This window comes from Anolis sagrei, chromosome 2 (genome assembly GCF_037176765.1).
Source record: "Anolis sagrei isolate rAnoSag1 chromosome 2, rAnoSag1.mat, whole genome shotgun sequence".
NCBI lineage: Eukaryota > Metazoa > Chordata > Lepidosauria > Squamata > Dactyloidae > Anolis > Anolis sagrei.
The window spans coordinates 158149575-158162883 of record NC_090022.1 but is presented as its reverse complement, the minus strand read 5'-3'; the positions used below and the strand labels follow the sequence as shown (position 1 = coordinate 158162883).

At 41.5% G+C, this 13309-nt stretch overlaps 1 protein-coding gene across 1 annotated transcript in view; it reads left to right on the top strand.

Annotated features, from left to right (window-relative positions):
• The first annotated feature begins 214 nt into the window (after positions 1–214).
• The window catches only part of LPL (lipoprotein lipase), a 33077-nt gene continuing 19982 nt past the window's right edge, over positions 215–13309 (top strand). Inside the window, exon 1 of the mRNA XM_060763665.2 lies at positions 215–432. Within this exon, the coding sequence (XP_060619648.2) occupies positions 339–432 (94 nt within the window). The 5' untranslated portion in view covers positions 215–338. The remainder of the gene's footprint in view (positions 433–13309) is intronic.

Below are 13309 nucleotides of genomic sequence, written 5' to 3'. Positions count from 1 at the left end.
TCCTGGGATACAGTGTCTGTTTGGAAGGCCCCCAAGTCGGAGGGAGGGAGTAAAGCTCTGGAGGCGTGACGTTGCAAGAAAGAGCCAATAGGCGACGTTTTGGGGGCCCACGCCCTCCCAACACCCCTCTGCCCCGCCTGTCCGGCCTTGGGCGCAGCCAATGGCTGCTCGCCCTCATTTGCATAAGGACACAACTTAAGGGCGGGGAGACGCCAGCGGGAGCGCTTTGCTGTTGTGCCTGTTGCGCTTCCCTCCTCAACTTTGGGGAAACTTTCTTTCTCTCTGTCTGTGGCGTGTCTTTCTCTTTCGCGCTTCCGCCACCTTGCACTCGGTCAGGAATGGGGAAAAGAGGGGCGCTGCTGGCAGCCTTGTGCCTCTGGAGCCTTTGCCTGGTGGCTCTCTGCGGGGAGAGCCCCACCAACGCTGCCCCAAGTAAGTCCCGCGGAAAGAGTCGGGTGGGAGCTGCCTCCACGAGAAGGGAAGGGAAGGAGGAGCCCAGGGGATGAATGAAGGAGTGCATCCAATGAATGAAGGAAGGACCGCGGAGAAGGGGCTCCCCCTCCCCAGCTTCGATTCAGTGTAAACGCATCTTAAGCTTCTGCATGCAACTTGGAGGCTGCCTGCATTGTTGAAGTCACAGGACAGCCAGTCCCCAAGTTAGGAACAAGAGAGGGTCTGGAGGTGGGCTCTCCAGTTGGATTTGTATCTAAGTCGGAGGAGGTGCATTTTGAAAGTGCAAACACACATCTATAGTAAGTGTGTGTGTGTGTGTATGTATAACAGAGGAAAGGTTAACTCTTCTGAGGTTTGTGTGTGTATAAATAATTACTCACACATATAGTAATTATGTGTGTGTATAACATAGGGAAGGGATAACTCTCCTGTGGGGTGTGTGTATAAACGCACACACACAGTAATTGTGTGTGTGTGTATATATATAACATAAGGAAAGGTTAACTCTTCTGAGGTGTGTGTATAAATAATTATGCACACATATAGTAATTCTGTGTGTGTGTGTGTATAAAACTTAGGGAAGGGATAACTCTCCTGTGGGGTGTGTATATAAACACACACACACATAGTAATTGTGTGTATGTGTATACTATATATATATAACATAAGGAAAGGTTAACTCTTCTGAGAGGTGTGTATGTATAAATAATTACACACACATTAATTGTGTGTGTGTGTATATAACTTAGGGAAGGGATAACTCTCCTGTGGGGTGTGTGTATAAACACACATATAGTAATTGTGTGTATGTGTATATATATAAAACATAAGGAAAGGTTAACTCTTCTGAGAGGCGTGTGTGTATAAATAATTACGCACACATATAGTAATTGTGTGTGTGTGTATAACTTAGGGAAGGGATAACTCTCCTGTAGGGTGTGTGTGTATAAACACACACCTATATAGTAATTGTGTGTATGTGTATACTATATATATAAGATAAGGAAAGGTTAACTCTTCTGAGAGGTATGTGTATATAAATAAGCACACTTATAGTAATTGTGTGTGTATATACATTATATATGTATAAGGCCTGGTCAATCCATGGTTCTAAATGGTTCTATAGTACTTACAAAACTAAAGTTCCGGTGATGAAAATTTCAGAACTCTTAACAAAACTCTCAAAATTTAATTATAAATGGCAGTTCCTAATTAGTTTTATCACACAAAACACCAGTAATGAAATAATAATTAAATTTTGAAAGTTGTGTTAGAATTCTGAAATTTTCACCACCAGAACTTTAGTTTTGTAAGTACTTTAGAACCCATTTAGATTTAGAACCATGGATTGACCAGGCCTAGTGTGTGTGTGTGTGATAGATATATAACTCATAGGGAAGGATTAACTCTCCTGTGGGGTATGTGTGTATAAATAATCACACACACATACATATAGTAATTGTGTGTGTGTATATATATATAACATAAGGAAAGGTTAACTCTTCTGAGAGGTGTGTGTATAAATAATCACACACACTTATAGTAAATGTGTGTGTGTATAACATAGGGAAGGGTTAACTCTCCTGTGGGGTATGTGTATAAATAACCATACACACATAAAGTAATTGTGTATGTGTATATATATATAACATAAGGAAAGGTTAACTCTTCAGAGGTGTGTGTGTGTGTGTGTGTGTGTGTGTGTATATATATATATATATATATATATATAAAACATAGGGAAGGGTTAGCTCTCCTGTGGTGTGTGTGTATAAATAATTACACACACACATATAGTAATTGTGTGTGTGTGCAACATAGGGAAGGGTTAACTCTCCTGTAGTTGGTGTGTGTGTATATATATATGGCATTTACTCGTGTTCTAATTTGAAATGGTCATATGACTGATCAAATAAATATTATATTATATATGGCATAGGGAAGCATTAATACCTCTGTGGTGTTTGTTTTACTGCCCGTGCCCCAGTTCAGGAGATTTCACCTCTCTTTCTGTCCCTGTGAGAATTGGATTTTGAAAAAAAATGGCTTGTAGTAAATAGAATGTTGTCTACTTACTGTTGAATTGTTTCAAGGCATTGAATTATTGCCTCTGTTGTAAGCCACCTTGAGTCCCCTTCGGGGCCGAGAAAAGCAGGATATAAATATAGTAAATAAATGATTGCGGATACAGCTTCAGTAGAGACACCTTTTTCCTGTGATAGTAACTCTTCCAGGAGTGAAATTCCCTTGCTAGGATCAGATTTTCCTCACTTCCTGTTGTCTCACCCCCGTACTTAACTAGGAGTTGTTTGTAAGTTGGATGTTTGTAACTTTAGGAATGTCTGTACTTTGACTCGACCTCATCACACTAGAACATGAATCCACTTTAAATCTGGTTTCTTCCTCCTGCAGAATTCTGGGGATTGTAGTTTAGGGAGGGACCTTTAAACTGCTCAGCCAGAGAGATCCTGGGCCTCGCTAAATTACAATCCTCAGAATACTGCAGGAGGCAGAATCTGGATTTAAAGAAGCTCTATTCAGTGCTTCACATATAATAAAACAATACACCACATATTTACTACAAATGACACATAACTATAATTTCAGCCATTAAAACTATAAACTTCAACAAAGACCCTAGGAGTTGAAAAACTTCTCTTGGGTCGGAAAGGCAAAGGACTGTGCCAATTTTGAAACTACAACTCTGATATTTCCCTAGCATTGGACATAAGTGGGGTCAAACTGCATTCATTCTGCAGTGTGGTTGCACCTCCTGCATTAAACTGTTCAGTGTCCCTCATCCATAGGGAGGAGGGATGATGTCAAGATGTGAAGAATTCATGGGGATAATCCTAAATTGGTGATTCTTCTCTTCCCTGGAGGTGCCAAACAGGGCTGCTGTGAAAGCAAAATAAAGGAGAGTCGTATATGCTCCATATATATGTGCTTCCTAGAGTTGGAAGAGGCCATCTAGTCCAACTCCATGCCATGTAGAATCACAATCAAATCATCCCCGACAGATAGTCAACCAGCCTTTGCTTCAAACCTCCAGAGAAGGAGCCGCCACCCCTCTCCACACTTACGTATATAAGTCAGGGCCTGTTTTGGGATCTTAAAGCTATTAGTCTTATCTCTTGGTGAATCTCAGGATGCAAGCAGTTCAATCCATTCTAATGGAGCCTCCAGTAGTGCAATGTGGTTAAACCCTTGCGCTGGCAGGACTGACAGGTCACAGGTTTGAATCCAAGGAGAGTATGGATAAACTCTCTCTGTCAGCTCCAGCTCCCCATGCAGGGACATGAGGAAAGTCTCCCACAAAGATGGTAAAACATCAAAACATCTGGGCATCCCCGGGGCAATGTCCTTGCAGATGGCCAATGATTTTACACCAGAAGTGACTTGCAGTTTTTCAAGTTGCTCCTGACACGAAAAAAGCAATTCTAGTACACATGTGTTTCTAGTGTGTATGTGCACCTAGGTAGACCTCAAAGGAAGAAGCTGCAAGGTGGAGCACTTCTTGAAGGTGAAGGTATAGTTTTGTGGGAGGAGGGAGACACAAGAAACCCAAATTGTGTTATTATTTAGCTTCTAAACCAGGCATGGTTAAACTTTGGCTCTCCAGGTGTTTTGGAAATCCCAGCCAGTTTACCGGCTGTTAGGAATTGTAGGAGTTGAAATTCAAAACACCTGGAGGGCCAAAGAGTGTGGCCCTCCAGTATGGACTCTTTCTGGAAAGCCGATTAACAATTTTATTTGGGTTGTGTGCTGAGGTCTCATCGGTGCCTGGGTTATTTGAGAAAGGCATTGTATGCCAAGGTTGGTCTTTATCAGTTATTTATGTGGCTCTCCGTGGTCTCAGGAAGTTACTGAAGGTACTGCGAGTCCCATCGTCCATCCTCTTCCAAACAGCACCAGGATGTAGAGTGGGTCATGAGGGCTCTGTGCCAAGTTTGGTCTTGATCAGTCATTGGATGAGGGTCTCGGTGGTCTTGGGAAGTGAGTGAAGATACTTCAAGTCCCATCATCCATGGTCCATCCTCCTCAAAACTGCACCAGGATGTAGAATGGTTCATGGGGGTTCTGTGTGCCAAGTTTGGTCTTGATCAGTCATTGGATGAGGGTCGCAGCGGTCTCGGTGAGTGAAGTGCAAGTGAGTACTTCAAGTCCCATCATCTGTGGTCCATCCTCCTCCAAATTGCACCAGGATTTAGAGTGGATCATACGGGCTCTGTGTGCCACAGAGAAAAACAATTAGAGAAATGTTGACCTGTGTTGGTACTGAAATGGGAAGCAAGGAATAAAGCAGCTTGCTGAGGTCACAGAAAGGTCTGGTGCTAGTTGCTCATTTCTTTAACCGGGACTTACTTCTGAGCAAACATACATAGGGTTTAAATTTTGTGCTGACTCAGGGTGTACTTACACTATGTAAAATGAATGCAGTTTAACCCCCACTCTTAACTGTCCTGGCTTTTAATTGGACTCCTGGGCACTGTATTTTGGTGAGGCACCAAAACCCTTTGGCAGAGAAGGCAAAAAACGTGTCATAGAACTCTGATGATTCCCTCGCATTGAGCCATGGCAGTTAAAGTGGTATTGGAGTACATTAATTCTACAGCATAGATGCACCCACAGAGAGTTGTGTAATGTGAGAAAGAGTGAGTAGCTGTGTGGAAGGAGGGATTAGAGAGATGAGGAGGAACCTGGGTCTTTGTGTCTTCCTAGCTCTTTCTTTTCTAGCCCCTTTGCACTAGGCTGGGCTGATCCTTTTCCTCAAAAGGCTGTTCCTCCTCCTCCTTGGAAGGAGTGTGTTGCTGATGCTGCTGGACAGGGAAGGGGCCCACCGGCATTGCCGTTTCTTGTGACCGCTAGTAACTCTTTCAGCGTCAAGGCCAGGAATGCCAGGAACGTGGGCCAAGGTCACCCTGGTTCAGGGGAGGCTAGGAGCTGGGAAAAGCCTCCTTGGACTCAGCCTCCTTGGGCAGGGAATAGTGAAAGAGATGCAGGAAAGACACACCAAAGGAAATATTAGACTGTCCTCACATTGTAGAATTAATGCAGTTTGATACCACTTTAACTCCTACGAGTCAATCCTATGGGGGCAAGTGGATTGTGATTTTAAAAAGATCGCCAGTCTTCTCTGCAAAAGAGTGCTGGTGCCTCACCAAATGACACACTCCAAAATTCCATAGCATTGGGCCAGGGCAGTGAAAGTTTTTGCCTGCATCTATGGCAGGCATCCTTAGAGGTTGTGAGGGCCTCACAACCTCTGAGGATGCCTGCCATAGATGCAGGCGAAACGTCAGGAGAGAATGCTTCTAGAACCTGGCCATACAGCCCGAAAAACCTACAACAACCTGGTTGAAACACTGTTAGAAGACTGGTGTAGAAATCATTTGATTATCATGTTCTCCTCCTCAGGTCATATGCTGTTCATTTGTTGCAGTTTTTGAAACCTACCAGAACAATGCCAGGATATTTATTTCATGTGTAAACTGATTGTGACATTGCTGTTGTGGTGATGTATTTCAGTGATGTTGCTGGTAATAGCCTAATTCTGCTTCCCCAGCCAATGTAAATCCACCTGTTCTTGGCACCAAAATTATCCTTCTGTTAGCCCTCTATTTATTTATACGGCATTGCCAAGACTTCCCAGGTTTTGTCTAGGAAGCCTCATGACCTTAGTGAACTCAGTTTTTGGACAGGCTTTTTGGTTTTTCTGCAGATACGCCTAGTGAAAGCACAGTAATTTTTTAAAGAACTGGGTTGAATTGACTGTTTTTGTCATCCATACTTCCAGGCATCCAGAAAAGCCTGTCATCTACAACAGACTCTGATACCCCTTCCACATAGCTGAATAAAATCCCATATTATCTGCTTTGAGCTGGAATATATGGAATATATGGCTGTGTGGACTCAGATAACCCAGTTCAAAGCAGGTATTTTGGGTTTTTCTGCCTTGATATTCTGGGATATGGGGCTCCTCGGCTTGAAAATCGAGAAAAGTACCTCCCCAGAGCCAGAGATGAGCATTGCCTCCAGAAGCTGGAGATGAAAGGAGAAGCGCTCTGTGCAAATAGCTATTAAACATAATTAATACAAGCAACTAGCTATTAAAATACATTGACTTTTTCAGGTCACCCTTTGAATGCCTCTTTATATACAGGCTTAGCAGGTATGCCCCAATCTGAGGAGGACCTTTCTGAGGAGGCCAAAATTTTAGATTACTATTCCAAGGTGGGTAGGCCAGGCCAGTGTGAAACAGCATCCAAAATATGAGCTAAGCTTATAAGATTGCTATACATCCTGAAATTCGAAAAATGAAAAGAATGGCAGTGAGAATTCTTCCATTAAGCACCCAAAGGTAAATGTTTTCATAATCCTCCCTAGCAAATATATCACTTGCATTGAAGTTAAGCAGCCATTCCTCAAGGATTAAGTTTGGTTCTAGTTCAGCTTTACATAATAGGTTGGCGGGCTTTTGTTCCTAATCAGCAGAGCTGTGTGTGTGAACAGTACTTTGCCTAGCCAGTGTTGATAGTAAAATTGGATTAACAGATCTTTTTTTTTTTTCCTATGGGAGTTTTAAAAACCCTTGTTCTTGTGTATTCAATAGTCAAATTAATGTTAGACAGCAGGAAGTTAGCAGTATGACATACTTAACATATATATTAACTATTCTGTTAAAATATAGCATATAATTTTCTGTTGCTTAAACCAATTTTTGCTGTGGATTGTGTGGTGATATAAAATCTCCGGGCAAGAACGTAGTAAGACTGTTGCATGTTTTCAGGTTTGTAGTCAACTTAAATGTCATTCTTTGCTGTATAGAAAACCTGTCTGAACCTATCACTCCTTATGAACCCTCTAGGAATTTAAGATCTTCTGGGGAGGCCCTGCTCTCGGTCCTGCCATCTTCACAGGCTCAACTGGCGGGGACGAGAGACAGGGCCTTCTCAGCAGTGGCCCCTCGGTTGTGGAATGCCCTCTCCAGAGACATTAGATCGGCCCCCACCCTCTTAATGTTTCGCAAAATAGTCAAAACCTGGCTATATGAGCAGGCTTTTCCAAATACAGAGTAGCTGTTAAACTCTGATCTCGGAACGGTTGGACAACGCGACTGGATAATGATTGGTAATTAAATGCGGAGGACTTATGGTTTTTTATTATGTTTTATTGATGTTATTTGTAATGAATTTTTATCTATGTTAAATGTTTTTAATGTTTAATTATCTTTGTATTGATGTGGGCATCGAATGGTGCCGTTTTGTAAACCGCCATGAGTTGCCCTTGGACTTTTGTTTTTGTCGTGACAGGAGCGACTTGAGAAATTGCAAGTCGCTTCTGGTATGAGAGAATTGGCCGTTTGCAAGGACGTTGCCCAGGGGACGCCTGGATGATTTGATATTTTATCATCCTTGTGGGAGGCTTCTCTCATGTCCCCGCATGAGGAGCTGGAGCTGATAGAGGGAGCTCATCCACCTCTCCCCGGATTCGAACCTGCGACTTGTCGGTCTTCAGTCCTGCCAGCACAGGGGTTTAACCCACTGTGCCATCGGGGGCTCTTGGGCTGAGAATGGCAGTATAGAAATATAGTAAATAAATAAATAAATACTTGGTGATATCAACAGCAAAATTCGAACTTGAGATCATTTCCCCTTTTGGACATTCTTTAAGTTTTCTCCAGGGAAGGTAACATTGTTAAACCCTAAGCTTTCTCTGCTATCCCCCTTTTTTTCTACTACTTTGCATTCTGCCAACTATTTTTTTCTCTTCTGGTATCATTTCTGCAAGAGGTTGGAATGGGAAACACCCAGTAGCTATTTCAACTTGACTGAAGAGCAAATGCATCCCAATTTCACATGCTATCTATCATACCAGTCCACTTAAGCTCTTGGCTTTATGATAGGGTAGTAAGGGAAGGCTTGTTTTGAGATATCTCAGTATACCAGAACTGCTGCAACAGCTGTCCTTCTTCTGTTGACATGCTCTCTGTGACTATATTATAGATTGTGTGAGACTTCAGACAGGCTAAGATCCCTGACTTCATTCAGGAATGGCTGGTGTAAAATTTTAAAAATCTGGGACTTAAGGGAATAAGATTCACACAAAACACCTTCAGTGTTCCAAGTAATTCATATACATTTTCAAAGCCATTCTCACAATAGTTATGTGCTGAGAGTTTAATTCAATTTAATGGATTCCATAATAAATAAAAGTTAATGTAGGAGTTTAACTTTGACGGGATTGTGGCTCTAATATATGTAGGCTGTTTTGAAGCCACGTGCATATTGCTTAAGTACAGTAATACTGGCCTGCCAGATATTGTAGTTGTAGGCACAATACCTTACTGTCCTGTTCAAAATAATATCTGTAGTCTTTGTAAAACTATTTGTAGACATTTTGATAAGTCATACACTTATGTATAGGTCAGTTATAGGTTAGTCTGCATGCTTCATATGCTTATCCAGCAGTCAGAAATTCAGTTGAAGCAACTTAGCTTTCAGTTGAAGTAACTTAGGAGCCATGATGGCAGATCAGGTTAAATTGCTAAGCTGCAGAACTTGCTGCCTAGAACGTTGGCAGGGATGGGTGAGCTCCCACTGTTAACCCCAGCTTCTACCAACCTTTTTGTTGTTGTTCATTCGTTCAGTCATTTCCAACTCTTCGTGACTTCATGGACCAGCTCACGCTAGAGCTCCCTGTCAGTTGTCACCACCCCCAGCTCCTTCAAGGTCAAGCCAGTCACTTCAAGGATACCATCCATCCATCTTGCCCTTGGTCAGCCCCTCCTCCTTTTTCCTTCCATTTCCCCAAGCATCATTGTCTTCTCTAAGCTTAACTTTCTTCTCATGATGTGCCCAAAGTACTTCATCTTGGCCTCTACTATTCTCACTGTCCAAGGCACTCTCAGAACTTTCCTCCAACACCACACTTCAAAAGCATCTATCTTCCATTGCTCAGCCTTCCCTATGGTCCAGCTCTCTCATCCGTAGGTTACTACAAGGAATACCATTGCTTTAACTATGCGGATCTTTGTTGCCAGTGTGATGTCTCTACTAACCTAGCAACCTAGCAGTTTGAAAACATGCAAATGTCAGTAGATCAATAGATACCACTTCAGCAGGAAGATAAATGGCGCTCCATGCAGTCATGCCGACCACATGACCTAGGGGGTGTCTACAGATAATGCTGGCTCTTTGACTTAGAAATGGAGATGAGCACCACCCCTTAGAGTCGAACTCAACTAGACTTAATGTCAAGACGTACTGTTACCTTTACTTAGCTTTTCACAGCAAGATACTTTGCTAGGCACACACTGGTAATATCTACAGTGTATCATATTCATCAAGTAATTTCAGCACACTGGAGACATATAGTTTCTAAGTATTGAAAAGTAAAGGATATAAGTCAAAAGCTGGCATAGTGTTCTTGTTTGTTTTCCTCTTTGGAATAGAGGCCATTCCTGACCAGAAATCTATTACAAGTTTCCTGTATCGTTGAAAGCTCTTTTTATTTTCTATATAGTTGTACAGCTGTATAATTGAAAGCTGTTTTTATTCCATTCAGAATTTGTTAATTCATCACTGGGTGAATGGCCAAATGAATATACTTTGGTCCTGTTCAGCAAGAAAGGTTTTCCTTTCCTTGGTGGGTAAATTCAGTATTTAATATTGCATAGCAGTTCTACAGTAGTTCTAAACATGTGCTCAAAATGGCTATATAACTTATTTATGGCATTTACATTTTTCTGCAAGGAATATTCATGGAGACTTCCAAAAGCGAGGTTGTGAATGCAGCCATAAAAATAATCACATGAGCCTGTGCCAGCCACCTTAAAAAAAAGAAAAGAAAAGGTAACCAGAGTTCAACAGCACTAAACTGGGAATGTCTGGCTAAACAAAAATGTGTTGCTGAAGGCTGAATCACTAGGTTGCTGTGAGTTTTCTGGGCTGTATGGCCATGTTCCAGAAGCATTCTTTCCTGAGGTTTCGCCCACATCTGTGGCAGGCACCCTCAGAGTTGTGAGATCTGTTGGAAACTGGGCAAGTGGGGTTTATATATCTGTGGAATGTCCTGGTTGGGAGAAAAAACTCTTGTCTGTTGGAGGCAAGTGTGAATGTTGCAGTTGGCCAACTTGGTTAGCATTGAATAGCCTTGCAGCTTCAAAACCTGGCTGCTTTCAGCGTAGAGGAAGCTTTTGCTGGGAGTTGTTAGCTGGCCATGATTGTTTCCTGTCTGGAACTCCCCTGTTTTCTGAGTGTTGTTCATTTATTTGTAGTTTATTTATTTAAAACAAAAATGCTTTCCCTAGAGACAAAATATATACAGTAAATGAATAAATGTATTTCTGTTGCAAGGGAATTTCATAAAGCAAGTGGTGAGGTGTTAGTGTTGTAAAAATGCATATGAAACAAATGGAACATTTGATTCTAACACTTATTTAGAAGAATTCATCAATGAATTTTGTGTGTGACAGCTAAAATAGTTTCCTTTGAGGTAGGAAGGCCTAAGAATCATAGGTGGCAATGTTTATAATCCTAACTATGAAAATAAATGAGTTCCATTGCTTCCCTTGTTTTCATTTCAACATAGATAAGTTTTATTCATAGAATCATAGAGTTGGAAGAGACCTCACGGGCCATCCAGTCCAACCCCCTCTGCCCAGAAGAAGGAAAAATGCATTCAAAGCACCCCGACAGATGGCCATCCAGCCTCTGTTTTAAAAGCCTCCAAAGAAGGAGCCTCCACCAAACTCCTGGGCAGAGAGTTCCACTGCTGAACAACTCTCACAGTCAGGAAGTTCTTCCTAATGTTCAGATGGAATCTTCTTTCTTGTAGTTTGAAGCCATTGTTCCGCGTCCTAGTCTCCAGGGCAGCAGAAAACAAGCTTGCTCCCTCTTCCCTATGACTTTCTCTCACATACTTATACATGGCTATCATGTCTTCTCTCAGCCTTCTCTTCTTCAGGCTAAACATGCCCAGCTCTTTAAGCCGCTCCTCATAGGGCTTGTTCTTCAGACCCTTGATCATTTTAGTTGCTCTCTTCTGGACACATTCCAACTTATCAACATCTCCCTTCAATTGTGGTGCCCAGAATTGGACACAATATTCCAGGTGTGGTCTAACCAAGGCAGAATAGAGGGATCTAAAGACTAATCCTTGTGGTGCCATTCTGTAGAAGTCAGAGATGCAAAGTTTCACCTTTTACAGGGGAGTGTTTTGATATGGCCGTTGGGCTAATCAATAAAACATGCTACATACTAACAGAGGGATTCACTGGATTTACTTTCCAGATATAAACATACTTCATTTTTCAATGGGAACACTCTCTTTAAAATTATTGGCACATTTTTAGCAAAAGCGTAATGTCTTAAATGTGTGGATACACTGGATTGATTTGTCAACCTGATTCAATTATGACGTATTTGGGGAAAATCAGAATGTGCAAATCTATTGCTGTAATACATATTTTATGTTTATATGTATGAAGTCAGTCTCTGGTACATTGAATAGAAGGGTGGTATTAAAGATAATATGTGTGTTATACTTTTTTTCTTATAAATCTCAGGCTTACTCTAACTAAAAGTCCCATCTCTTATTGTATGCAAGTTCTGGACTTTTGATTTTCTGTGCTGTTTGTGTGTAGCTGTTCATTTATTCTGAGAACATTACGTACGCCGTTGGGTAAACAATGCAGCTGTGTTGACCTTTTCAGTGTTGTGAAAAGGTGGATAAATATTTGGTAGATGGAAGTAGACCAAGTGATTGCAGAATTACTCACAACCATGGAATTAAGGTCTTTTCTATTCAGCAAAGAACTGGGTCTGAAATTAAATTATACAGTGTACTTTGTAGTCAGGAGCTCTTATGTGGATTTGCAGTAAGTTGACATATCTGAAATATCTCAGCCCATTTTGTACACCTAATGTCATGATGGGCACTTCATTGATCTTCATTTTGAGGGTGGGCTTCTCATTTCTATCTCACCTTTCTTTTAGTTTGACCTGAGGTATCCTACAGGCCTTGCCTAAAACAAAATAAAGCAAAACAATATCAAGTACAAAAAGTTAAAAGGGCAAATTAAAAACAATTTTAAACAATTTTAAAAGTATTTAATACACTGTATTGTCAAAAGCTTTCATGGCTGGAATCACTGGGTTGTTGTAGGTTTTTTGGGCTATATGGCTATGTTCTAGAAGCATTCTCTCCTTGCGTTTCACCTGCATCTATGGCAAGCATCAGAGGTTGTGAGGACCTCAGAATCTCTGAGGATGCTCACCATAGATGCAGGCAAAACATCAGGAGAGAATGCTTCTAGAACATGGCCATATAGCCCAAAAACCTACAACAACCCTATTTAATACACAATAACAAGATACTACACACTAGCTTAATAAGCGCTCCAATGGCCAATTATCCACCAAAGGCCTGTCTAAACACAAATTGCTTTTTGTGATTTTCAGAAAAAGAGCAAAGAAGGAGCTATTGAGAAGGTACTTTACCATGTCTTCATCAAATATGCCAGTAGCGGGGGATTCCTATGTGTACTGCAAAGCCCTAGCATGTTTTCATCTAAAGACATATGGTGCTTCACATAGTTTGAACCCAGCACTTTTTTGGTCATATAGAGCACTTTCCATTGTACCCAGAAACAGATTGATAGCTAGTAAAGCTGTTACAAAAAATAGTTACATGTTCACCAGCCTTGCTTGGCACCTGGCAGCAGCATTTGAACCCACTCGAGTTTCCAAAGGGAGCCCTATGTGGAGTGTGTTGTAGTAAACATAACAGAATATTATCAAGACATGCATTTGTGTGGCTGGATCTGACATCTCTAGGAATAAGCCCGGTGTGC